Raw genomic sequence first — 27825 nt, forward strand, 5'->3', positions numbered from 1 at the left:
TATTTGTGTTGTCCTGTTCAATAATGCAAAGCATGAGGAGGGGGTAGTTTTGTGATCTCTCCCCCAGTCTCTCGGATATATGATAATAAGAAGTAGTGGTTGGGGAATGTCTTATTTAATATGCTTGGGATGAAATGTGGTTCTGAGTCCCTGGAAACAGCCACACTGAAATGCTGAGATCAGGGCGTGACAGGCACAGAACGCCACTGAAATGACAACCACAGGCACATTCTGAAACATGAATATTTACTAACATAAATAAACAGTGTTTTATAACAAAAGGCACAGATTTTCAACTATAAACAATGGAAAAATATGTACAATTTCCACATAGGGAATCAACCGGCAAGTGCACAGTTGGTCACCTCAGTGACCTTCCTTCCAAGTCATTCCACCAGTTAGGAAGTGTCCAGATTTTACCTCTCCCACACAAACTGAGAGGTTTGTGGCAGGGAGGAGCACAGGCCGTCAGATGGACACGGTGCTGCTGACCTCCTCATACTGGATGATGAAGTAGGGGTAGCTCTGGTCATCGTTGAAGATGACAAAGATCTGGGGCTCGAAGTAATTGTCCACGCAGGAGTCGTACAGGTCGCTGGTGATGCTGCCGGGCTCCACGGGCGGCGGCCTCCTCATGGTGTGGTTGCCCACCGTGTACCTGCCCGTGAGCACCTTGGCCAGGAACATGAAGTGCACGCCCTTGGGGGAGCGCTTGGAGAAGTTGTGGGAGTAGCTGGCCTTCCTGGCAAAGTAGCTGCCCTGGCCGAACATGGTGGCGTGCTTGCCGCACACGCGCGGGTCGAAGTTGTGCTTGCAGATCCCGTCCACCACGTCCTGGGACGTGCCGTGGAACAGGTGCCGCTCGTTCATGATCCTGTCCAGCCCTGACATCTTCTTGGACATGTACTCCTTTTTCCTGGAACACAAAATGGGAACGAACGTGAGCGTTTGCTGCAGGTCTCACCACGGTATCACCCTCTGGGAGAGCTCAGCTGTGAGAGGAGATGCAAATCCCTCTTATACAATTCCTCCTCTAGGAATATCCATTATTAAAGAACTGCAATTCTCTTACCTTTTATACTTCTCCCAAAGGAACTGGTTCTGCACTCGCAGGATTTTCAAAATCCTGTATTTGGTCTCTGGCACAGTCTTGTGGAACAGGTTGTAAATGGTTCTGTAGCTTTTGTCTTCCTTCAGAACAGGCACTTGGATGAAGTCCTGAGCTGGATCCATTCCAATCCAGGTCTCGGGGTAGAAGCTGGGACAGGTGACAGCAGCTGGGGACAGGTCGTGAGCGGCGGCGGGGTCGGAGCACGGCGAGGGCACGGCAGAGCTGCCACCCAGGGTCCTGGGGAGGGACAAAGGTTGTGCTCAGACACCCTCAGCAGCCTCCAGTCACCCCCAGTTCATCCCCAGCGGGGCTGAAAAGCCTCTGATAACCATGGGAATGTCCAAGGCCACGTTGGCCAGGGTTTGGAGCACCCTGGGACAATGGGAAGTGTCTGCCTGTGGCAGGGGGTGGCACTGGATGGGATTTAAGGCCCCTTCCCAAACAGGCAGATTCTCACTGCCATTTACACAGCCCGAGGTGGATTTGCATTTGCAGCTGGTTATTTTCCTGCCCCTCCTCTGGGAATGCTGCCTGGAGAACAGGCAGGGCCGAGGGAGGGAGCTGTGGCCAAGATGCCCCATGGATGCCAGGAAAAAGCCCTTGGGAAAACCAGCAAAGGAGACCAGCAGGACCCTGCTCCTACCCCTGCAGCTCTGTGCAATCCTCACACTCTGGCAGCTGCTGAACTGGGAGAAGTGCCCTTGGTGGTTCGTGTTCCCTGATCCCACCTGAGAGAGCAGCCCTTACTCAGCTGAGTAACTCCTCACTCCCTGGATTCTCCCCCCTGTGCCAAGGGGACCATTGGGACCGCGTGGCACCTGCAGGGCCCTGGCTCACACCAGCACAGCTCCTGCAGCTGCAGGAACACGTGGGGCCAGCTCCAAAGTCCACCAAGGAGGATTCTCCCAAAGCGTTTCTCTGGGAAAAGCTGCCAACCCTTCAGTGCCCTGGGGCAGGCAGCAGGAGAGAGCCTGGCTGCTGCCAGCCCAGGGTGGAGCTGCTCTCCAAACCCCACAGATGGCCAGAAACCAAATCAAGCCCAAGGAAAAGCGTTGGGAGGGGAAGTTTAGTGGAAAAAGGTCTATTTTTAAACCAACACATGGAAAGCTGTGACAGCCCTCCCACTTTTCAGGGCAGAAACACTCTCTGAGTGTTCTCTGGCTGTTCCCTCCTGCTCCAGGCCAAGGCCAGGATTCCCTTCATTTGCATGGATTTGACTCAACTCCAAGTTCTTCTCACTGGTTATTAACAGCTGAGCAGAAACCCAGAAACTTGTTCTACAAATTGCTAATAAAATAGCAATCCAATACCAAAGTGGGCATTTGTTTTTAATTTGGTGTTCCTCTTTGATGGGCAAATGGGTAAAAAAATATTCCTGTAGGGCCTCACTCACACTGGACTGGAAGAGCAAGCAGAGATTGCCAGTAAATTGTGGATTAATGAGGAAGAATCAAATCCAATAAAAATCCTGCAATCCCTTGTTGTACTTTGTTCAGTTCTTCTGACTGGTGTAAAATATTTATGTTATTTATTCTACAGGGGAAGCCATTAAAAAGTCAACATTTTTCATTCCTACTCAAGGATTCTTTTCCAATTCTAGAACAGATTTAAGCAGGTAGGAGGTGAGGGAAAGAACAAATCTCAGGTAGCATCATGTGGGAAGCGGAGGCAACACTGTCTCCTGAAGGATAGATCCAAGGATAGATCCCATAAATATTTAAAATACTCTTGTTCTTGCCAATAATCCATGATTTTAAGTGAGCTTTACAAGGCCTTTGGATAAATAAAATCAGAATGAAGTTTGGTACAGAACAGAATCTCAGATTTTAGCCTCTAGGTTTGGTAGCTGGCACAGACAGTTGTGGTCAATCCCTCACCAGTGTGGAGCCCTCAGGGTCCAAGAAAATTAGCTGGGAATTAGTTGGGAATTGCATAATTTTAGCAGTGGTAAAACAGGAGCCCTGAAATCCTCATTTTTCATTAGGATGAGAAGCAGGACTGCTCAAACCAGCAAGTCCACTGGTGTTTTACTGGCACCCTCCAGTTTCTCTCTTATAACCTGGGGTTTCCTTCCTGTAAAACCCTCAATCTAAAAAACCCTCAATCTAAAAACACCTCTCAGCCCACGTGTGCTGAGGCTGTGACCAAACCCCAGAGGGGTGAGGGCTCTGTGAGCACACCCAGTGCTCCCACTGAAGCAGCACGGGATGGTTTGGGATGGCAGGACCTCCAACCCCATCCAGAGCCACCCCCTGCCATGGCAGGGACACCTCCCACAGCCCAGGATGCTGGAAAATGGACGGGAATTGGGCAAAGCCAATGTTCCAACATCCACAAGGCACATTACACATTTAAACAAGGAGTTCTTCAGATAAATGTTCCTTTGGAAAGTGGCAGAAGGGGAAAAAGCTGCCAGCATGACCCAGATTTTGGGTTCTCGTTCCCATTTCCCACTCAACAGACCCTGCTCCATGTTACAGCCCAGAATTAAACTCCCCCATCCAGCCCCACGTGGAGCAGTGGGAATGGCCCAGTTTTGGGGATACTGCAGGAAGGGCAGTGGGAATGGCCCAATTTGGGGATACTGCAGGAAGGGCAGTGGGAATGGCCCAGTTTTGGGGATACTGCAGGAAGGGCAGTGGGAATGGCCCAATTTGGGGATACTGCAGGAAGGGCAGTGGGAATGGCTCAGTTTTGGGGATACTGCAGGAAAGGCAGTGGGAATGGCCCAATTTGGGGATACTGCAGGAAGGGCAGTGGGAATGGCCCAATTTGGGGATACTGCAGGAAGGGCAGTGGGAATGGCCCAGTTTTGGGGATACTGCAGGAAGGGCAGTGGGAATGGCCCAGTTTTGGGGATACCTACTGCAGGAAGGGCATGAGCAGCAGGCAGGAGCGCAGCAGGGGCCTCCTCTTGATCTCCCTGCGGAAGCAGGAGTTCTGCTGGAAGCCATCCTTGATGTTGAGGATGTACTGGTTGTGCCAGGTGATGAAGCGCACCTCGCGCAGCCCGCGGCAGCTCGCCTCCTCAATCAGCCTCACCACGGGCTGCAGGGGGAAACGGGGGGAAAAGAGAGGGGAAAAACGGGGGGAAAATGGGGGGGAAAATGGGGAAGAATGGGGGGAAAATGGGGGAAAAACAGGGGGGAAAAACGGGGGGAAAATGGGGAAAAAATGGGGGGAAAACCAGAGGGAAAACCAGAGGGAAAACCAGAAAAAACCAGGGGAAAACAGGGGAGAAAAGGAGGGAAAAACAGGAAGAAATGGGGGAGAAAGGGGGGAAAAGAGGGGAAAACGGGGAAGGAAAATGTACACATGAGAAACCACACGCTCCAAAATTCATATTCCTGTTCTACACTGCACAAACCCAGCTCTCCTCGCAGCTGAAACACCCTCACTGTGTTATTTGTGGTGTTTCTGCTCAGCTCTCTGCAGGTCTCACACTCAGGAGTTATTTCTGGGACTGCCAGCACTGATGAGGTTTCACTCCAAACATCAGCCCAAGGGCTGCACCCCACAGCTCGGGCAGTGCATGTCCTGCCTCAGCAGAGCTCTGGGGACAGGGAAATCAATTCAAAGCTGCCAAGGTCAATGGAGGTGCTGTTCTGAAGGCTGCAGAAGCTGTCCCACTGCCATAAAACCAAATCAGGCTCCAGAAGAGCTTCCCTGGTACTGCCACAAGCTGGTTTGTCCCCTGGAGGGACAGCCTGGCCAGCCCTGGTGTCTCTGATGCTTCCAGGGTAACTCAAGTCACAGGATCACAGACCCACAGCCCAGGCCAGCAGAGCTGTCCCTTCACTGCTTTCTCAGCTCAACACTGACTCCTCGTCCTCACAGGATCCCCAAATCTGCTCCCTGAGCAGCTGCAGAGGAACCAGGCTGAGCATGGATGTATCAGAGTGTGCTGCAGCCCAGCAGCAGGGCTGGGAAGGGCCATACCTCGGAGTACTCTCTCCAGCCAAAGTGGTCCCTGCAGAAGTACTTCCACACCGTGTAGCAGTTGGAGCTGGAGCTGGGGCAGGAGGCTGTGGACAGGCGCCGCATTTGGTCGAACTCTGCGCTTTCATAAAACTTCATAAGGTTCAGATCCACCCAGCACTCCTGGCCCCTGGGGAAAATGGGAGAAAGAGGCAATTCTCACCTTTTGTATGCCATTAAACACGTGGTTTTCAGCACAGAGGGACAAAACCTCAAACCCAGCAGATGTCTGAGGTGTAGAATCCCAAAATGGTTTGGGTTGGAGGGAGCCTAAATCTCATCCAGTGCCACCCCTGGGACACCTCCCACTGCCCCAGGTGCTCCCAGCCCCTGTGTCCAAGCTGGCCTTGGGCATTGCCAGGGATCCAGGGGCAGCCACAGCTGTGCCAGGGCCTGCCCACCCTCCCAGGGAACAATTCCTAATTCCCAATATCCCATCCAGCCCAGCCCTCAGGCAGTTTAAAGCCTTCCCCTTGTCCTGGCACTAAGTGCCCTTGTTAAAGGTCCCACAGAGACTGGAGAGGTGAGAACAGATTTCTGAAGAATTTCTCCTTACCAACTCACCAAATAAAGGTCTCTATTTATAAAATAAAGCAGTTCAGTGGAACTGTTTGCACAGCGAGAATGAGCACGTTGAACTTTCAGAAGAACAGGGCACACAACCCAAATTTGGTGCTGCAGAACAGCACAATTCAAAATAAAACCCCACAAGCTCTCAACAGCAGAATGTAACCCCAATAATAAGTTTCATTTTCTCTGTTCCCTAAATGTAAGAAATAACAGAAGGTGTAAACTTTGCAGGACACTGGACTGAGCAGGTTCCTTGACTGGCAAGTTTTAGTACTGATAGATGTTTTCAGACTGGTGCAGCCACAACAAGGATATTTGGGCTCTTCCTCCCATCCTTCTGCAGAACTGCAGCCCAGTCTGTGAATCCCCCGGGCTCTTTCCCCCCAGCAGGACAAACACTCTCCAGACATCACGTACACAGAGATGAGCACAGAAATCAGTTTGTGAGTGCTCTGGGAGGAGGATGTGTGGTTTGCAGCTCCTCTCCGAGTTCGGGAACGTGGCGCCAGTTACCGCAAACAGGTTCAGAAAAACAGAAACGCTGCGAGCAGCAGGGCCCAGCAGGAAATGAGAGCTGCTCCCAGCAGAACAGCTGTGAGACACAGCACGGCTCACGGCCCAGCTCCCTGCCTGCTGAAACTGCTGAGCTTCTCTCTCTGACTCAACCAGTTCCTCCCTGCACCAGCAACAGCCCGGCGGCCCCCGGGGCTGCAAAGGGCCCCCGAGGAGGCACGAGAAACGTTTGTGCTCAGGGCTGGGGGAGCCACGCTGAGCTCAGCCACTGCACAGGCACTGACACTGCTGCTGACACCAAGGCAGCAGATCTTATCTCCTCGGTGCACTTGATGGAAGCTGCAGGGGAAGGGCCCTCCCACAGACGGGCCCAGCTTTGGGTGGGGGGCTGAGTGTTCAAACTCCTGTATGAAACCAAACATCACTTAAAGGATATTGGTTTCAAAAGAATCATGGAAATCACAGATTTGGTTAAATTGGAAAAGCTCCCGCAGACCATTGAGTCAAACCATTCCCCCAGCAGTGCCAAGGCCACCACTGACCATGTCCCCAAGTGCCACCTCCCCAGGGCTGTCAAACCCCTCTAGGGATGGGGCTCCACCAGGCAGCCTGTGCCAGGGCTGGGCACCCAACCAAGGGTTTAATTTGGAAGCACAGGTACTGAAATAGCAACAGCAGAGCTCAGACAGCAGAGCCAATGTGCTGCCATGGAAAGGCACAGCAGGAGGAAAGGCCAGGAACGCTCCCAAGGGATGTTCAGCAGCAGCTCTTCCCAACACAGCAGTGGGAGCACAGCAGGAACCAGGACTGGGCTGTGCCAGGCACACAGGAACGTCTGCAGCAGGGCAAGAGCACAAACAACCCCCCTGAGCCTGATCTTATCAGGGCCTCTCAGTTCAAACCCCAGAGAGGGGCACCAGGGCCAGGGCAGCACGTGAGTTTCAGATTTTACTGCATCTGCCCTCTCATCAAGTCATGCTGCTCTCTGTGGTGACCCTGGGCCACGTGGGAGGTGACACCTCACACTGGGGAAAGATGCTGCAGACACATTTCCCTCTCAGCTCAAAGGCTCTGTCCTCAGGGGACAAAAGAACCCAAAAGCAGTGACTTTTCTGCTTTTCCTGTGTTTATTTTTTCAAGGCTGGAAACACTGTTTTCCCCTGCCTTTACAGTTGGTGACTGGGGTGCTTGCAAAAGCAATCTTCTGGAATTTTCACAGCCAGGGGGGCAGTTTGTGAACCTGAAACAACTGCTGACACACTGGCCTGCATATGTAGGTGTACATGTACAGCTTGGATGAATGCCTGGCAGGGGAAAAAAAATTAAAAAAAAAAAAAAAATAATGTTCCCCCCACTCTGGATCAGGAAGTCCTTGAGGCAGGGCTGCTGGAGGAGAAGAGGCTGTACCAGAAGTTGTTTGTTCTTCCCAGGAACCCACTCCTGGCCACTCCTGAACATGAGGTCCTGGGACAGGGGGGCTGGGGTGTAGGCATGGGTAAGCTCTCAAACTCCACAGCAATGAGGATGTCGAACACATCCCCCCCTGCCAAGGATTGCACAGGCACCCTATTTCCTAATTGCAACCCCAGCTGTTTGCAGGGCAGCACAAACAGAGTGTCCTGTGCTTGCTGGGCTCCAGGGCTCTGAGCTGCTCGGGATGTGGATGAGTTTGGGATGTGGATCTGTTTGGGATGTGGATGTGCTTGGGATGTGGATGTGCTTGGGATGTGGATCTGTTTGGGATGTGGATGTGTTTGGGATGTGGATGTGCTCAGGATGTGGATGTGCTCGGGATGTGGATCTGTTTGGGATGTGGATCTGTTTGGGATGTGGATCTGTTTGGGATGTGGATGTGCTCGGGATGTGGATCTGTTTGGGATGTGGATGTGCTCGGGACGTGGATGTGCTCGGGACGTGGATGTGCTCGGGATGTGGATGTGCTCGGGATGTGGATGTGCTCAGGATGTGGATGTGCTCGGGATGTGGATCTGTTTGGGATGTGGATGTGCTCGGGATGTGGATCTGTTTGGGATGTGGATCTGTTTGGGATGTGGATGTGCTCAGGATGTGGATGTGCTCGGGATGTGGATCTGTTTGGGATGTGGATGTGCTCGGGATGTGGATGTGCTCAGGATGTGGATCTGTTTGGGATGTGGATGTGCTCAGGATGTGGATCTGTTTGGGAGGGGTTGCTTTGTTTGTTTCATTGCTAAATCGGTGGAAGATGCTCCTGGCAGGGGTGGGACTCGATGACCTTTAAGGGTCCTTTCCAACCTAAACTGTTGGTGTTTTAGAGGAGCACAAGCACAGCTCTGAGAGGCTGCAGGGCTGGTACAGGCACGGAGCCTAAAGCTCACCCAGTGCCACAGGCAGGGACACTTCCCACTGTCCAGGGCTGCTCCAAGCTGGCTCTGGGCACTGCCAGGGACCCAGGGCCTGCCCACCCTGCCAGGGAGGAATTCCTTTCCAACATCCCACCTACCTCTGCCTTCTGGCAGTGGAAATTCATTCCCTTTGTCCTGTCATTCCAGGCTTTTCCTAAAAATGAATGCTCCCCATCACGCCTTCCAAAACCAACTTCCCCAAAGAAACCACTCCTGTGTACACATGACTACAGGAATCAGATTCCCAATTATTGCTCATCCTTCTGATTCAACAACTCGGAGCACCCAGCAGGAAGGAGCCTCCCGATCACTGCTCCTGCTGAGCACAGCATTGTCACAGCCCTTTTGTGTCCCTGGGTGCAGGCAGGGCACTCCTGTCACAGCACCCAGCCTGCTGCCCTACCTGGGAGCAGCTCCTGAGAGCAAGCCCTGATCTCCGTGTCAGGAGGGGCTGCTTTATGGCCAGGCCAGGCTGACCTCAGCCAGGTGACAGCTGTTGCCCAAAGTGCAATCTGTTTGTTGACAGGAAACAAGAGCAGGGATGGCAGCGATTGCCGCTCCTCGCGGCTCAGGGCCTCCCTGCCTTTGTACAGCTCCGAGCCAATTAGTTCCATTTCATATGGAAATGGTGCTGCCAAGTGCAGCAAAAAGGAACCCACACAGCACAAGGCAAACACTTCCAAAAGCACTTCAGGAGTTTCATTCGAGGCTCTGTGCCTCGCATTCCTGCTGGAAAGGAATGAAAAGCAGCTCCCAGCCACTCAGAGGGTGTAGCCAAGAACCTCCCCCAAACTCAGACACAGGGACTCTCAGCTGCTTTCCCATCTCCCTGTTATCACTAACACACGCCTTATCTCACACGCTGTGGCACTGTGTGGATGACACGGAAAACTCCTGAAATTGAACTGTTTGATGGGCCAAGGACCTGCAGAACTCCCCACACAGCTGCTGCCCCAGAGGCTGCGGCCTCTGCCCCATCCCTGGCAGTGGGAAGGTGGAAGGTGTCCCTGCCAGGACAGGGGTGGCACTGGCTGGGCTTTAAGGTCTTTTCCAAGCCAAAGCACACTGTGGTTCCATGATTCCATCCTGAAATGCCTCCACCGTGCTCTGTATGATTTTAACACGTCAGGCACATTCTGTCAGCACCAGAGGAGCAGCCATCCCACACACAGAGGAATGAAGGAAAACCAGTTTCCTGTACATTTTGTTGTGTCCATGCCTCTCCTTTCCCAGTCCCTTCACATGCCCCTGATAACTGCAGTGGAACACTCTGTATTTACAGAGTCATGGAATCACTGAGGTTGGAAAAGCCCTCCAAGAACACCGAGTCCAGCCCAGCCCAGAGCACCGAGTGTCACATTCATCATTCCTGGGACACCTCCAGGGATGGGCACTCCAAACCTCCCTGGACAGACCCTTCCTGTGCCTGGCCACCCAATCCAGGAGAAATTCCTGCTGATACCCGAGCTGAACCTTCCCAGGACAGCTCGAGTTTCCTCCTGTGCTGTCATTTCCTGACTTCACCCAAGGGCCAGGGGTGAGCACAGGGAGAACAGCTCCCAGCAGGACACGTCCCGCTGCAGAGCCACCTGCTTTTCCCCACTGCAGCCATTCCACTCTGGCCCCTCTCCCAGCAACAAGGAGCCATCCCATAAACTCACAGAAATTCAAAGGAATCCCATAAACTTACAGAAATTCGAAGGAAAATGGGAAAAGGAAAGAAATCAAAGCAACAGCAAGAAGCTGCTGTGTCAGGCGAGTGGGGAGCCCTTTTTGCCAAGAGGAAAAGTGGAATTTTCAGCCAAAGCAGGGGGAACTGATGGGTCAGGAACTGCAGAGTTGTTTTAAACAAATCCTGCTGTAATCTCTAATGCTGCTGCTTGTTTTGAAAAGCAATGTGTGCATGATGGGACAGGTGTGTGAGCGTGGGGAAACCTGCTCAGCTCCTCAGCCAAGTATTTCACCTTAGCAAAGAGCATCTTAAAATATCCCAACGTGGGCATCTCCTGCTGGAAAGCAGCACTTGGCACTGCTCTCTCTTTGCTGAAAGCTGGAACTTCTCCCAGGGCCTCTCCTCACATCCATGAAGAAAACTGAGTGCTCCTAAGTACTTTAACCTGCTTAAGCTGATGTTCCCCCATTTGTTTAGATAGCTTGGTATGTGGCTCGACATACTTGGCAGACTCAAGAATACAAAAAAACACATAAGTAATTTATGATTGTAGTTTGAGGCCAAACTGCAAGAAGCAGCTGAAGGAGTTGCATTACAAAGTAACTAAACAAGGTTTACCACTCCTCTGAGATCACATTCCCTTAGGTGAGAGGCAACAACTTAATGTGTATTTTACATTACTCATCTCAATAACTTATCTCCATCATTACTCATCCCAATAATTAAGAGGAAGGTAGGTTTATATAAATAGCTCCTTGAAGATCACCCTGATTTAGAGCTCATTCCCTAATTGAGCTGATGGCCAACACTTTGTGGAAGGGCCCAGCGCCCTGGGGGCAGCGGCGGTGCCAGGATCATTGCAGCCACCACACCCCAGAGCTGTGGGACACGGAGCAGCACAAACAGCAGCCTGGCTGGGCAGGCAGAGTGCTGAGCAGGCGTTTCCTCTGGCTGCCAGGGAGCAGACAGGCCTGCAAAGCCCGTCTGACCACGGCAGATTAATGGCTTTAACAAATAACGCTGTAACCATGGGACGCGGCGCTGGCGGGGCACGGGCACAGCTCCGGGCTGCCACTGCCAGGGCACACAGCTGGGGACACTGGGCACAGGGACACAGGGACACTGCCACCAGCCTGAGTACCACAGGGCATGGGCACAGCTCTGGGCTGCCACTGCCAGGGCACACAGCTGGGGACACAGCACAGGGACACAGCACAGGGACACTGCCACCAGCCTGAGTACCATGGGGCACGGGCACAGCTCCGGGCTGCCACTGCCAGGGCACACAGCTGGGGACACTGGGCACAGGGACACAGGGACACTGCCACCAGCCTGAGTACCACAGGGCATGGGCACAGCTCCGGGCTGCCACTGCCAGGGCACACAGCTGGGGACACTGGGCACAGGGACACAGTACAGGGACACTGGGCACAGGGACACTGCCACCAGCCTGAGTACCATGGGGCACGGGCACAGCTCCAGGCTGTCACTGCCAGGGGACACAGCTGGGGACACTGGGCACAGGGACACAGTACAGGGACACAGCACAGGGACACAGCACAGGGACACTGGGCACAGGGACACTGCCACCAGCCTGAGTGACCACCAGGCACCTGGGGCTCCCCACACCTTGCCAGGTGTTCCTCACAAGGTGATGTTGCATAAGAAGCAGCTGCCGATGATGCACACTAAAACATTGACCTCCCACCTCAAAACCTGGCTTAAAACCTTGGCAAGCCAAAGATCCAAGGAGGATTAGACTCAAAGCTTGAAATCAGAAGCTCTGGTCCTAAATAGAGCTTCACTCCAAAGGTCTCACTGACACATATCCAGCCATGTAGCTCTTCCAAGGTTGGAGGGGATGTTAAACATCAGCTGATCCCACCCCTGCCATGGCAGGGACACCTTCCAGGGATCCAGGGACAGTCACAGGCCCTGCCCACCCTCCAGTGAGGAATTTCTCCCCAACAGCCAGTGTGAATCCGCAGTTTGGCAGAACCCACTCAGCCCAGCAAGGCCAGGTCTGTATGCCAGGCTCTGAGGGCTGGGTCCCACGGGGCTGTGCCCAGCCCAGGCTGCTCCTGTCCCTTCCCTCACGCTCAGGGAACGTCCTGTCCCTGGCACACACCTGTCCCCAGCTGGATCAGACAGGCAGAAAGCCATGTGCCAGCAGCCCCAGCAGGCTGGGACCTGCACAGCCAGGGCAGGGAGATGTCACTGCACAGCAGCCTCCCAGCCCGGGGGTGACTAAGCCATGACCAAGCACTGTGTCCTTTCCCATCAATCATTCCCAAGTCCATCCTTTAGGACACAGAGCTCATGTGCATTGATGGATTCGGTGACACAACTTCTAAAAGAAAACCATTTGCTCATTGACACTGAATTCAAAGTTAAATCATTTAATGGGCTTGTTTCTGGCTGTGCTGTTTTGTTTTCAGAAATAATTTCTAACACTTGAGAAATAAAAGTTCCTCTGTTGTAAAATACAGTAAATTTTATCTGCTATGCACTTAGAAGATTTTTCAATTTTTATTAAAGACTGGCATATTTCTTCAAGACAATTCTATAAAATGTAGTTGTTCCCTACTACATACCCTACTTCATTTTCACTTCAGTGTGGGGCATCTATATTCTGATATTGCCATCACTAAAAAGGCCCTGGCACAGGATGCCTGGAGAAGCTGTGGCAGCCCCTGCATCCCTGGCAGTGCCCAAGGCTGGGCTGGACACTGGGAGCACCTGGGACAGTGGAAGGTGCCCATGGAAGGGTTGGCATTGTGTGATCTTTAAGGTCCCTTCCAACCCAAACCAGTCTATGACAAAGGCTGAATTCAGTGTCTAATCCAACATCAAATTAAGTGAAAGTAAAGACTCACGCTGACTTTAAGCACTAGATTTGGTCTGGCACCAAATGAGAAATCTCAGCTGAATAAAAGAAAATAAAATATTGAGAAAGTAGGGATATACTTCAGGAACTGAAAGGAAGAGGCAGTGAGCAGAACCCCCACGGGCTCAGGTGGCAAAGGCAGAGTGAAGTTTTCACTCCAGAAATGTCACTTTGAACTGGAGTTGTGCCAGCCTGGCAAACTTCTCCTCTCTTATCTGCCCTGCCACAACGTGCACCACACACTTCCTCCCAAAACAAAAAAAACCCAAACCAAACCAGTCTGCACCCTGCACTAACTGGACCCTGCAAACATCACTGTTCCCCACTGCTCCTCGGACTGGAACATGCAGAGGAGGAGCTGAAGAATGAGCTCTCGGGGTGCAGGAGCCCACACAGGTCACACAACCACATCAACCTAACAGCTGCTGGCTAATTTTAGAAAATGAGTCAATAAACAAGCTGTACAGGGAAAACAATAACTTCAATAACTGCTTTAACAGTGGAGATGATCAGCATTTCTGACCGTGTGGCTCAGGCTGCTCACAGGGAACGAGCTGGAACATCCCCATTTACTGACAGTGATGTGACCCTTCCCAAGGGCCCTGCAGAGCTCCCCTCTGCTTTAGCTGCTGGGGAGGGAAGGATGCAGGCTGTGCTCACAGTGACACACAGCAACTGCTCTGTCATCCCTGTCCCCAGCGCTGCCAGGGCTTTCATGCTGCCACTTTGTCCAACACAGAGGAAACACTAATTAGGAACGCCAAGAACAAGCACAGCATTCCACAACAGTCTCTGAATTCCTACTGAGCTGAAGCTTTCTTATTTCACACACTCCAAGTCCTCCAGCTTCAAAGAACACATTCCAGATGCTAAATTACAGTTTTACAAGTGTACAAAATTTTTTGTCCAGTTAAACTTGTTGGATATAAATCAAGAAACACCATGCCAGTGTTTATAACACGCTTGGACACAAGTATCAGGAAAAAAAAGGCACATCCTGTTATATTTCTGCACCCTTCCCAGCAAGGGAGTAGATTCAGTTACCTACCGATACTTGACTTTGATCTTGTCGTTGTCAGGGTTGCAGTAAAGCCTCTCCAGGTGCTCCTGGGAATCGTTGGTCACACTTTGCCACCTCTGGGTTGCTGTCCTCCTCACCTGCCAGTGATAGGGTAGCACCGTGTGATGCTTGGGACAATCACTGCCATAAACACAAGCGCCCTGGAGAAAATCCACACAGATTTCAATCCCGTCCTCCTGGTGGGTGTGATACTGCAGCTGGTTCAAGAGCTCAAACACCAGGTCAAGGGAAGCTTCTTCACTTTTGTCCTGGAATATCCCAGCACTGAATTTATTGCTCGGGGTCAAGTTGTATTGCATTGGACAGCTGTTCTCCTGGAGTAAGCCAGATGTGTAGCTTTCCAGAACCTTGTCAGGGAACAAAGGACAAGCTGCACCATCAGCAGCACTTGGGTGCAAAGGATGATCCTGGAATGATTCATTACCATTATCAGCAGCAGTTCCAGGAGTTTCTGGGGAGAAACCTTGCTCTCCTGACTGCACGTCCTGCTCAGGATGCCCAGGGGAAGGACGAGCTCCTGGCAGCTGACCCTGCACATCTGGAGCTGCTGGCATCAGCACAGTCACATTATTTTCTGTCTGAGGGCAAGAGGTACCGAGGTCCAGAGTCTTTTTCACAGCAGGTTCACATAAATCACCATGGCCCCCACGCTGGCCTCGGGGCACAAAGACCCTGTCCAAGGCCCCAGCTCCCAGCAGGCTGGTGAAGATGGGCCGCAGAGCCCGCAGAGTTTGTGTGTCCAGTCTCTTCTGCACTTGCTGCTTCTTCTTGAAGCAAGGCTTCACCGGGGGGATCTTATCAGCCAGCCTCACCTGGGGAGAAAAGTCCTCTGAAGGAGAGCACTTCATGGCTGGGCAGGGAACCTGGGGCACCACGCACGCCGGCTGCGGCTCGGTGTCCATCGGACACAGACTTTGCTCTCTCCAAATCACTTTCAAACGTCCCAGAGCCTCCCAGGAACCAACCTAGGGCAGAAAGGAAAACAAGACAGTTAATCTCTCTAATTGCTCATGGTTGACACGAACAAGATCACCCCTGGAGAGGATTTTGAGCCAGCAACAGCAAACTCCTCCCCTCGCTGTGACTGCGGGTAGCCCTTAGGCACGTAAAGCATGAAAACAGCTAAAGTCAGGCTAATTAATCCCAAACCCACACTCCTCCTCTCCCGGCACATGCAGGCTCTGAGACACTCCGGCACGCACACGCAGTCCCCCGAGGGTGGGCAGGAAAGGGGGATGGTCCGACGCCTCCTCCCTGTCAGGATGTTCCACAAACGGGAGCGCTTGGCTTCGTTCTATCCCACAAAAGAGAACACGACAGCGCTGATTCCTGTGCCTCCCTCACACACAGACCTGAGCAGCATGAGACACGTCCCCCGCCCGCATTTCAGACATTCCTGCACCGTTTCCTCTCCCACCGGAGGAGCAAACCTACACGTTCCCGTTCCACTGGCATGTGTCCTCCCTCGTGTCACCTCCCACGGCCCGGCGGAACCGAACCGCTGCCTGCGGAGAGCCACGGCCAACTTCCCACGGACTGCGCCGTGCGGCCCTGCCGGGGCTCCCGGGATCGCAGAGTACCCAGCCCGGCCCTACCGGAGCTCCCGGGATCGCAGAGTACCCAGCCCGGCCCTGCCGGGGCTCCCGGGATCGCTGAGTACCCAGCCCGGCCCTGCCGGGGCTCCCGGGATCGCTGAGTACCCAGCCCGGCCCTACCGGAGCTCCCGGGATCGCTGAGTACCCAGCCCGGCCCTGCCGGGGCTCCCGGGATCGCAGAGTACCCAGCCCGGCCCTGCCGGGGCTCCCGGGATCGCTGAGTACCCAGCCCGGCCCTGCCGGGGCTCCCGGGATCGCTGAGTACCCAGCCCGGCCCTGCCGGGGCTCCCGGGATCGCAGAGTACCCAGCCCGGCCCTACCGGGGCTCCTACCGGGGCTCCCGGGATCGCAGAGTACCCAGCCCGGCCCTACCGGGGCTCCCGGGATCGCCCCCAGCCCGGCCCTGCCGGGGCTCCCGGGATCGCAGAGTACCCAGCCCAGCTCTGCCGGGGCTCCCGGGATCGCCCCCAGCCCGGCCCTGCCGGGGCTCCCGGGATCGCTGAGTACCCAGCCCGGCCCTACCGGAGCTCCCGGGATCGCCCCCAGCCCGGCCCTACCGGAGCTCCCGGGATCGCCCCCAGCCCGGGATCGCTCCCAGCCCGGCCCTGTCCCTGTCCCTGTCCCCGCCCTGTGGCACCCGGCGTGACACACCGGCTCCTCTCGCCACGCTGGGCACCAGGAATTAAAACTGGGCAGGGAAGCAAACAGAAGGGTGATGGTTACTCAGGAACCGAGAAAGGCATCGCTTGCAAGCTGCAGAATTGTATTATTTTAAAGCACAAATAAGCAGTGTGTCTCGCACGTCACCAAAAGCAAGTGCTATGCCTTTTAATCAGGAATCCTGTAATATTTGATTATATCTAATTAAACCTTCTTCAATCTCGCATGCAGGCTCAATGCTCAGAGTGGAGCACATTAAGGATTACTTCCTGGATAAATGCATTCCGACCAAAGTTACTCCTCGCTTCAAAACAAAATCCAAAACTGCAGAGAAAATTTGGAAATAATCTCTTACTACTGATGATTTCCCCTGGAAAATTTCTCATTGAGCCTCTGTATTTTGGAACATTCATTTATAAGGCTTTTCCATTTCCCTGGGAAACAGCACGTCACAATTGCCAGGAAAAAGAAAAAAAAAAAGTTGTGCCTCTCCAGTTTTCCCATTTTTAGATTAAATTTAAAGCAACTGGTACATCTGTTTGGCATTTAACCCCAAAGTAATCGGCGTATCTTTTATTCTTCCACAGACACCAGGCAATTCCTCCAAACCACCAAAGGCACCTTCAGGTAACTCCAAAGGTTTAAAAATCCTCGACTCCGGAGAGAATGAGACGTTCCCGTAGTTGCAGCCCAGGTCTCCCTGCCCTGGCGAGGAGCGAGAGGATCCGCCAGGGCTCAAGGATCCCTGCATCGCCAAGGTGCTGAGCAAGTGACTTCTGATCTCCTTCAGCCATACCTTCGCTGCCATTTCAACATTCATATTCCTCGCTCGACCAGCATTTAAGTTTGGCTGCTATTTTTACAGCAGCGCCTCAGTGAGCAGAGCCGGATCCCCCAACGGCTCTAAAAATAAAGCGGCAGGAAGGACGAGGCTCAGCCCTGCCGCAGCAGCAGCAGCAGCAGCAGCAGCAGCGGGAGCGCTCCCGCAGCGATGCTCCCGCAGCCGCCGCTCTCTGGCCGGGGCTCGCTCCCCGAGCGCTCGCCATGGCACGCGAGCCGCGCCTCCTGCGCACTGAAAGCCGCTCCGCCGGTCGCACACGCTGCAACAACCAACAAAGGACGCGGAGCCCAGACACAGACCCTGAGCGCGGCCGAGCTGCCGGGCAGCCAGCCCGCAGCTGGGACCTACCGGCGCGGGCTCCCTCGGCGCTGCTCCCGCCTTCTGACCCAAATCCACGGTAACTCCAGAGCGAAATCACTTTTCAGGTGGGGGGGGGAGCTGCAATAAACGCGGCGGGCGGTGCCGGGACACCGTGCCCGCGGCCGGTGCGGGGTCAGCACCGCCGTGTCCGCACCGAGGGCCGCGTGCGGCCGCGCATCCCGCCCTGCCTCGCCCGGCTCCCCCGGCTCGCTCTGCCGCCCGTTTAAATAGCGCTGCCAAGGCAGCCGCGAGGGCAGCGCGGCCGGGGCGGAGCGCGGGCGGGCAGGGCCGGTTCCCCGCCCCGGGGCCGGTCCCCCCGCGGCGCCGGCCGGGCTGCAGCACGCCCCGCGCCGGTGTCAGCGGCCTGAACCGAAAGCGCCGCCCGAGGCCGTTCCCGAGAGCGATAGGACGGAGAGGCCCCTTCGCGTTTCGTTTATCACGCACCGAGCGTTTCGTTTCGGGCCGGCGGGGAGGGAGCGCTGTCCCCGAGCACGGCGCTGCGTGCGTGGGGCTCGCACGCGAGCCGGGGACGCGCCGTGTCAGCCCGGGCGCTCCAGTCACGCAGCACCGAGGAACACTCCGTCCTCACGGAAGGCGAGCACGGCTCCCTGAGCCTCCCCGCGCCGCCGAGCTCTCCTCTCCAGCCGCGCTAATTAATGAGTAAGAGACAACCAGGGAGCCCGTCCCAGAACAAAGTCACCCTGACTCACTCGGTGCACCCACACGCAGCCCCTGGCACGGCGCTGCCCCGATCGGGGCCGTGCTCCTGCCGGTGACACACTCCGGAAAAGCGAGCGTGGAGTGGAACTGGTTTCCCGGAGAGGCTCTGCCTGCCCCAGCCCGGAAAGTGCTCAAGGCCAGCTTGGAGGCGGCTTGGAGCAACCTGGGCTACGGGAGGTGTCCCTGCCCATGGCAGGGAGTGGAACGAGACCGGTTTTAAGGTCCCTTCCCAACCCAAGCCGCGCTGTAACAAGGCACTGGAGGCAGCTCTTGTTTGTTTACAGAGTGTTTTATAGGTGGGATTGGTTAAGAGCAGCCAGCCCCACTGTGTCCCAGCCGTGCCCGGGCTGTCGCCGTCTGGCTGTACGTGTGCGGGAGCACGGCCGGTTCAGCTGTCCGTGCCGGCCTGGCATGCTTCCCTGCTGAATCACCGCCTGCTCCCGGAGAAACCCCAGCGGGGCACGGCCAGCCGCTCACACGGACACCAGCCACAGCCGGCGCATCCACAGCGCTAATAACGGCCAGATAAGATAACTTGAAAAGGAGGCAGTAACTTCAGCGTGTAACACTGGTGTTGATGACACCTATTGTATCATCTGCCCGGAGAGCCTCTGACTCCCCATCCCTGGAAATGTCCAAGGCCAGGTGGGACAGGGCTTGGAGCAACCTGACCTTTGGAAGGTGTCCCTGCCCAGGGCAGGGGCTGGATCAAGATGAGCTTTAAGGTCCTTCCATCCCAAACCGCTCTGGGCTCCCTCCCACAACTCGTGTTCTTGTTTTCTTTCTAAAGCCAGTCTTTCATTCCTTGTGCCCAGTGACTTTATGAAATTACGCACACAGAAAACAAAGGCAGCTGGAAGGAAACTTGTTTTAAGGTGGCACAAACTGTACAGCACAGTTGGAAAATATTGCACAGCTGCATTTAGAGTGCAGGTAGGATATGCCATTTCCCCAACAAATTACAGAAATGGAGCTCCACAGAATCACAGACTTTCTGGGGTAGGGAAGGACCTTATAGCCCATCCAGTCGCACCTTCCACTGTCCCAGGCTGCTCCAAGCCCGGTCCAACCTGGCCTTGGACTTCCAGGGATGAGGCAGCCACAGCTTCTCCATGCCAGGGCCTCCCCACCCTCAGAGGGGAGAATTTGATCCAATCTAAACCTACTCTTTGTCAGTTTGAAGCCGTTCCCCCTTGTCCTGTCCCTCCATGTCCTTGTAAATAGTCCCTCTCCAATGCAGCTGGAGAGAGAATGACTCAAGAGAGGCTGAGTAAAGGTGGCATCTATATCTGCAGGAGCTGAAAACAAATTATCATCTATAAATTAATTGAGCTCTTGAGTGTCTGAAGCATCAGACAGAGCCTCCCAGTCTGTCTGGACTGGAGCGTTCCTGAGCAGGGTGACTGGGATGTGTCACATCCTCGTTCAGGGAGAAGGAGCTGCTCACACACACTTGTATTTATGTGCCACCACCAGAACAGAAATTACCACTTTGGAATGGCTCCCTTCACGCATGAGCTATAAATAAGAGGCACATATGGCTGATCTGCACAGTGGGATGGGCACAGCTCCCGCTGCACTGGGGCTGGGAGGATGGAACCAGGCAAAGACAGAGGCTGGAATAGCCATCCTTCCCCAAACAAATATATAATTAAAGGAAACACAGCACACCAGACCCTTGGACACCCATTTCTGAGGCCACCCAACACAAATATAGAAAGAAACTCTGACCACCATGAAAGCATGATCTCATCTTTAAATACATGTTTAAATCTTAAGCAAGAGAAAGAAAGATTTAATTATTTCTTTCAGATGGTAAACGGCCCCAGCTGAATACAGCAATTTACAACTCTGACTTGCAAATACAGGATAATCAGTATGCACACTTGGATTCGCTGATGAAAAGAGGGGAAACATCTGACTTAAATGTTTGTGATAAAACAACAAAGCTCTCAGGCTCCAACACATTTTTTTCTAATGACAGAACTCCTTTTCCACCTCAACTCTTGCACAATGAACATTCTTCACTTCCTAGAACACATCCCAGCACAGGAAAGTTCATTGTCCTTTCTAGCGTTTCACACAAGGCAACAAACAGCACCGTGCTGACAACTAACAAAGGGATCACAGAATGGTTTGGGTGACAAAGACCTTAAATCTCACCTCATTCCCACCCCATCCATGGCAGGGACACCTCCCACTGCCCCAGGGTGTTCCAAGCTCACTCCCTGGCCTTGGGCACTGCCAGGGATGCAGGGGCAGCCCCAGCTGCTCTGGGAATCCCATCCCAGCCAGGAATTCCCAATTCCCAATGTCCCACCCATCCCTGCCCTCTGGCACTGGGAGCCATTCCCTGGCTCCTGTCCCTCCATCCTTGTCCCCAGTCCCTCTGCAGCTCTCCTGGAGCCCCTTCAGGCCCTGCCAGGGGCTCTGAGCTCTCCCTGGAGCTGCTCCTGTCCAGGTGAGCCCCCCCAGCTCTGCCAGCCTGGCTCCAGAGGGGCTCCAGCCCCCGGGGCATCTCCTTGGCCTCCAGTGGCCTCTCTCCAGCACCTCCACATCCTCCTGATGGTGTTCCCCAGATCTGGGGGCAGCTCTGCAGGTGGGGTCTCACCTGAGTGGGGCAGAATTTCCCCTCCCCTGCTGCCCACGCTGGGGCTCAGCCCAGGGCATGGGGCAGGGAAGGTTCTGGGCCAGGTCAGGCCATGTGGAGCTCCCAAATTCAAATCCTCAGGGCAGCTCCCAATGCCTGGATTTGTGCTTTTTCATCCCAGTGCTTGATGGCAAATGGTAATGCCCTGCAAACACCACCCCAAGCTCTACCAGGGGAGGAGAGCACCCAGGGAAAGGAAAGGTCAAGGATGCAGACATTAATTCCAAGTTAACAGGAGGGACATTAATCCAAAGTGAACAGGAGGGACAAGGGAACCTGTGATGTGCTGGCTGTGTCTCTGTGCTGGGAAATGATGCCAGCCAGGTTTCACTGATGGGAAGGAAGGGGCAGGAGGGCAGCAGAGTTCATTCACAGCTGCACTCAGGAAGCCTTGGCTGGACTGACACCTACTGGGCTCACCCTGCTCTGGTCAGTCCTCAAGACAAGGAAGGCAGAAACGTCACAGTCAAAACATGTCAAGATGAGATTCTCTATTTATTAAATTCATTAATTAATTTCTATTCATGATAATGATTTTCTATTCATTCATTTGGTTCTGTTCATTCATTCTATTAATCTCCAGACCTTATCTGTTTATACCTGATAATCTAGAGCAGGTCAATGGAAGAAGGTGGTGCTAGTCTTTAAAATAAAAATTGTCTTGCTGGTTACATATTCACTGGGTGTTGGGGATTTTTTAGTAAACCTCATATTTTTCTTTTTTACACTGCTCAAAAGAAAAGTCCCAAAACTAGAGTGGTTCCAATTAATCAATGAAACCATTTGAATTCAGACCCAGCTTTTACATTTGCAGCTGGCAGTAACCAAAGTAATTAATTTGGTTTCAAGTTCTCCCTCTTTTAACATCTTGTACTAGTAATTAAAAGTTTTGAAAGCACAGCACGCTGTTTCTCCCACTGAATATCAAGTCTGGTAAAAACAGCATTTATCAGTCATGTATTGTGCATGAGTATCACCACACCTCTGGTTATTTCACTGTCAAATAATCTTATCTCAGGAAGTGGTTAGGATAGATGAATTTGGACAGGGAGCACGTGTTTCCGAGGTGGGCCCTTTTCCTGCAAATTTGTCAGGAGTTAATCATTTCTGCAGAGGTATTTTAGTGGCCCAGGCAGAGGAATGGACCCTGACCCTTGGCCATGAGCAGACACCACCTCTGTGCTTTCAGGATGTCAGCACAGCAGCACCATCCAGAGAGCTGGGTCACTCCTGACTATCTCATGGAACAAGAAATCATTTGGCACAGAGCTTGTTTCTCTTTCTGTTCTATCACTCACACTCAGGTCAGCAGTTTCTCCAGAACTCAGCCTTCTAGATAGAGTTTCCTTCTGCAGCTGGACCAGTCTGAGGGGAAAATTAATGATGTTTCCAAACTAAAACAATAATATTTAAAAAAAATCCCTACACTTTATTTTTAAAATGCATGTAGTGAGCACTTGCAGGGAATCAGGGACAGACTGAGACCAGGTGACACTGGACACCAGAAAGTACCAGACTGGAGGGACACTCTGGGACATTGAACTGATTTGCTGAAGCACCCACCCGATTTGGAAGTTGGTGTAAATACCCAAATTAATACATGAAATGAGTCAAAACATGGCCACAGTGGGGACAGGCTCATCTGGTTTAGATGGGATTTTGTTGAACTGCTGCACCCTCTCGTGGAAGTCTCTTAAATCCTTGTAAACCCTGGAAATTTATTCAAGGCCAAAGCAACACTTACCAATCCTTAACAAACTGATTCATAAAACACCACTGAACTTTTGAGACTTTTTAAGGATAATGATGATTCTGGACACTTCCCACGTGGATCCTGCCACCACGTGGGCAGTAGGGTATGGATGGCAGTGTTTTAGTCCTTCTCCTTTAGGCCAACTCCTTTTCAAACTAAACAAACTGGGAATGTTCCTTTACAATGCAGTGTTGGCCAGCCAAAAGCAAAATATTTTCTAAAATCACCAGCTAGTTCTACCTAGCACATAGACAGGTCACTATCTACATTCAAATAAATAATGTAATTAACACTTAGCTCCGTTTTACTAACAGGTAATTTACTACGTACATGCAAATAAAGTTCATTCTTCAACCCCAAATTCCATCAAATTAACAAAAGGATGCCTGGAAGGTAACAGCACTGGCCTGTTTTACATGTGACAACCAGCTAAGAGCTGCTGCTGGAGAAGCTGAAGGTGTGAATGAAGATCCCTGTAGATATCCCTGGAAAAGGTCAATCCTACAAGAGTAAAGGGAGAGGCCTTGTAAATTTGAATTCCTCCCAGGCTCTGCAGGAGTCAAACAGCAAGGAGGGAAACAGGACAGGAGTGTAAACACCTTAAACTGAGAATAACATAACTGAATGGACAAAATCAACGCTAAATCCAACAACACTTTTTCTTGTAAGATGAAGGAACTGAAGGACCAAAATGTGAGGCTCAGGGAGCAGCTGGGTGGGCCCAGGCTGCAGAACACCTAAATAAAACCAGCCCTAGGATGATGCAGAAACAGCCAAATGCCTGCTCTGCTCAGCAGCTGTTCTTGGAAACAGCCTGAAGCGCTGTGAGTAGGAGATGCTCTGCTCTGCAAATGAGAATCTGGATTTGGACATTTCTTTCCACAAGAGTTCTGTGTGGGAGCACACTAGAAATGCTTTATTCCTGGGATTCATCCATCTGTGTGTTGCTGGATCCAGCATTCCTGAAGGGTACAGGATACTGCCTTGCTGTGTTCATTCTGTTCATGACTTTTTATCTTTCCCATTTCCTAAAGTTTTTAAAATTAGGAAAAAAAAAAAACTTGGAAGGTTTTTTTTCTAACCAGGCTCAGGTTGAGCCACGATTGGTCAGCTGGATAACACAAATTTTCTGTGGATGCATAAATCCCCAACTGTTCCAGGAGATGAAGCAGTCAGTAACACCCCCTTCTATTCCCCCAGCCAAACATTCCTCACGTGGCACTTCAGCTTTAGCTCATGCTTCTTACTTTAGGTATTAGCACTGTAGGAGCACTCAGCACAAGGGTGCTCAGCTCTTCTGACCACACACCACAGGCCAAAATGTTCCTGTGGCTCAGGCCCAGGTGCTTGCCAAGCTGGAGGCTGCAGGAGTGGGGAAGGCTGGAGAAGACCCAGGTGGGAAGTGGCAGCAGCACCCCGAGCCCTCCATCCCACAGTGCTGAGGGATGGAGCACAGGCGTGGGCGGGTGCCAGGATGACACATCCTGCCTCAGCAATGCCATCTGCCTGCTCCCTCCCACTGCCAGGGATCCAGCCTGCTGAGCTGCACTAGGATCCTCACCTCACCCATCCCAGCGTGGCATCACACGCAGCCACTGCGGGGCTGCTGCCCAAGGGACACAAGCTCACTGTCCCCCATGGACATGGCTGCTTGACTGCCTTGGTGCTGTGGTTATTTTCCAAACAGTGCCTCTGATGCTGCTTTGCAAAAGTGGCCAGTTCCAAACTGTTCCCAGAATAAATGCTGAGCAAGGCTGAATCTATTCCTAGACATGATTTCATTCATGTGGTCCACAGGCACAAGAACCTTAAAAATGCTAAAGAAGGAAACTGGAGCAGATGAGACCATTTCAAGACATCAAAAAATGGGTCACATATGCTACACGCTGAGCTTCCCTCACTGACAGCAAATGCCACAGAAATCCAGCATTTCCCCAGATTTAAGAAATGATTGGCACCTCTTTGGGGGGCTACATTCCAGTGGAAAGTGTCCCTGCCCATGGCAGGGCTTGGAAGGAGATGAGCTTTAAGGTCCCCTCCAACACCAATCAGTCTGGGATTCTAAACCACATGGAGGGACTGATTTGTCTGGAAAATAACACAGATTATGGCTCCAATTTTAAACCTCAGACACCACAGAATGTTACAGGGAAAGCACAGCACACAGGAGAACTGGAAAGCCTCTCACTCACCCAGTTCTCACACACAGGGAGAAGCTGCTCAGCTCATGAGTGTCACGCTCATCCAAAGGAGGTTTTCCTTGGTATTTAAACAATTCCCCATCAGCTGATCCCAAACTCAGCACATTAATCCCTTCCTGCATCATAAATTGCAGTAATCTGACACAAAGGTGCTTTGACTCTATACACAGGTAAGTGGCAACAATAAAATAAACAAAGCAAATCCTGCCTGGAAATGTCACTGCCCTCGTTTAAATTTTCCAGCTTAGTCCACCTATAAATTTGGAGAAAAAGCAAGAGGAGTGAAGACAAATCCATGTATTTTCAGAATATTTATCACTGCTGCTGTGCTTCAGAAGAAATTTGATAAGAAACCTAATTGCTAAGTTACAAAGACAACAGCATTCATTTTCCTATTACCAAGAGAACTTTTGCTTCTTGGTCAAGGAGCCATTGCTCCTCTGACCTTGATGCCTCACATTTCCAACAGCTTCTGAATGAGGATGTAGCCAAGATACAAATGTAGGCACTTAAACAAAACCTGGAATTGCTTTATTTATTGTCAAATAAATAAAGTTGTGGCCCTGTGTATTTTTGGGAAAGCATCTGTGACACTCAGGGTATGAAGCTCTCACTGTACACAGAGTTCTGCCTGAGGCCACACTTTGCCAGTGGCAGGGGCTTTAAAAAAGCAAAGTGCTCATTTGTTTTTTCAAGAAAATCTTTCATCATTCCACTGCCTAAATCAATGTCCTGTTTCATCCCAATGGGGAGACAGATGGTCACTGGGCAGATTTCATTCCAAAATGACAGCATCCTTCCCATGTAAGCCAAACCAAGAACAAAAACACTTAATTGCATCCCACCACAACACAAAACAAATTTAGCCAGATGAGAGGAAGGAAGAAATCTGGGCAAGGGCAGAAATAATGACTAATCTAAATCTTGAAACCATCTTAAAGTTAATTTACCCCACAGTTTCCAACTACTTTATACAACTCCAAGCATGCTCTTTAATAAAAAAATCCATCATTGGCAGCATTGATTAATTACTGATGTTTTCTACTGGAATCACAGAGTGGTTTGGGTTGGGAGGGACCTTAAAGCCCATCCAGTTCCACCCCACAGCCATGGGCAGGGACATTGTGGGTTTAACCTGTTTTACAAATAAACCAGATCTCCACTCTTGCTGAAGAACCATCCTCAGCACACGTCTGGGGATGCCACCTGTGGGCAAACTGCCTTTCCCAGTTCCTGTGCATCCAGGAACTGCTGACAGCACTTCAGGAGAGGCTCATCCATCCCTGGCAGTGTCCAAGGCCAGGCTGGGCAGGGATGGTGGAAGCTGTCCCTGCCCATGGCAGGGCTGGCATGAGCTGAGCTCTAAAGCCCCTTCCAGCCCAGGCCATTCCACGATCCCGTGCTGAGGGGAGGGCTGGCTGCCTGCTGTGGCAGCAGGGGAGCTGCACACCTGCCCTCTGTGCACAGGGGTGGCCACAATGGTACTCACAGGTGCTGTTGCTGCTCCTCAGAGCTCCTGAGCTTCATCTGACGGGCTGGTGCCTCCGCAAACGCAGCCTGGGCATCCCTGCAGCAGACAGATTGCCCAGCATGGGGGAAGGCCTGGCTAGCAGAGGTGTAACTCCCATAGCTGCTGCAGATAACATGACATCAACAGATCCTGTTAGCACACTGCATCAACACACTCTCCGTCTGAAAATCTGCTCTGCTTGGTCCTGGGGATTTATTATGAGCTCAGAGTCCTACTGCACTCGAGTGTTGTATAAAGCTCTATCACAATGCATTCCTTCTGATCTTATTTAACCTCATTTAAATTTAATCTCATTTCCATGTAACATTTCCTCATGGCATGCACAGAAAGTGTTTTCTTGGAAGCAGAGAACGCTAGTAACTGGAGGGAAATAAATGGGGGAGATTACTTGAATTAAATTTTAGAGAAATACATGCTTTGCTAAATGAAGTTGACACCAAAACGTTAAAGAGATGAAGAGAATTGGCAGTCCAGGGGACAAGGAGTGCTGCAGCCAGCCCAGGCCATCGGGACAACGCCTGTACCCCACTGGCAAGTGCTCCCCATGATGCTGGACACTGATGTTCATCCCCAACACCTCTGCGGGCAATCTGTCACCACAAACTGCAGAGGGAGCGTTAAAAACAGTGAAAAACAGGGCACTCTGCACTGCCCCCCAAGCCGGGCTGGAGCTGTGCAGAGCAGCAATGGTTCTAAAAGCCTACAACAAGACAGAAACACGGCTGTGGGAGCTGCAGGGTGGGGTTTATCACAGCGGGGGAAAACACGAGAGAAAACAGGGCCCATTTCCAGTGCTTCCCAGCAGAGCTGAGACAGCCCGGAGGGATCCCGGCCCGCCGGGAACTCACCTGCCTCGGCCACGCGGGCAGAGGGGCTACATCGGGACGGGATGGGAACGGGATGGGAGCGGGATGGGATCGGGGTGGGACTGGCACAGGGATCGGGACGGGATCGGCACTAGGATGGGGATGGGATCGGGATGGAGATCGGACCTAAAATCGGGGCCGGGCTGAGGGAGGGGAGCGGGCCGGGCTCGGGGCCGGGCTGAGGGAGGGGATCGGACAGGATCGGGCCGGGCTCAGGGAGGGGAGCGGGCCGGGCTCGGGCCGGGCTGAGGGAGGGGAGCGGGCCGGGCTCGGGGCCGGGCTGAGGGAGGGGATCGGACAGGATCGGGCCGGGCTCGGGGCCGGGCTGAGGGAGGGGAGCGGGCCGGGCTCGGGGCCGGGCTGAGGGAGGGGATCGGGACAGGATCGGGGCCGGGCTCGGGGCCGGGCTGAGGGAGGGGATCGGGACAGGATCGGGGCCGGGCTGAGGCGGG

At 52.7% G+C, this 27825-nt stretch overlaps 1 protein-coding gene across 3 annotated transcripts; it reads right to left on the reverse strand.

Moving 5' to 3' along the window:
• Nucleotides 1–229: 229 nt before the first annotated feature.
• On the reverse strand, nt 230–27804 carry TIPARP (TCDD inducible poly(ADP-ribose) polymerase). 3 transcript variants are annotated; one of them, XM_036389078.2, is made up of 7 exons: nt 27356–27804; nt 26466–26606; nt 14164–15161; nt 5051–5219; nt 3978–4159; nt 1073–1348; nt 230–916 (listed from the first exon to the last, which is right to left on the reverse strand). In XM_036389078.2, the coding sequence occupies exons 3-7, from the start codon at nt 15096–15098 to the stop codon at nt 469–471; spliced, it is 2010 nt and encodes a 669-aa protein (XP_036244971.1). In that variant the 5' UTR covers nt 15099–15161; nt 26466–26606; nt 27356–27804; the 3' UTR covers nt 230–468. The 3 variants fall into 3 exon arrangements, with proteins under 3 accessions (XP_036244971.1, XP_036244972.1, XP_036244970.1); XM_036389079.2 differs by having other exon boundaries at nt 26466–26609; XM_036389077.2 differs by lacking the exons at nt 26466–26606; nt 27356–27804 and adding an exon at nt 17641–17883.
• Between the last annotated feature and the right edge of the window lie 21 nt (nt 27805–27825).

This window comes from Molothrus ater, chromosome 10 (assembly GCF_012460135.2).
Source record: "Molothrus ater isolate BHLD 08-10-18 breed brown headed cowbird chromosome 10, BPBGC_Mater_1.1, whole genome shotgun sequence".
In the NCBI taxonomy this organism is placed as follows: Eukaryota; Metazoa; Chordata; class Aves; order Passeriformes; family Icteridae; genus Molothrus; species Molothrus ater.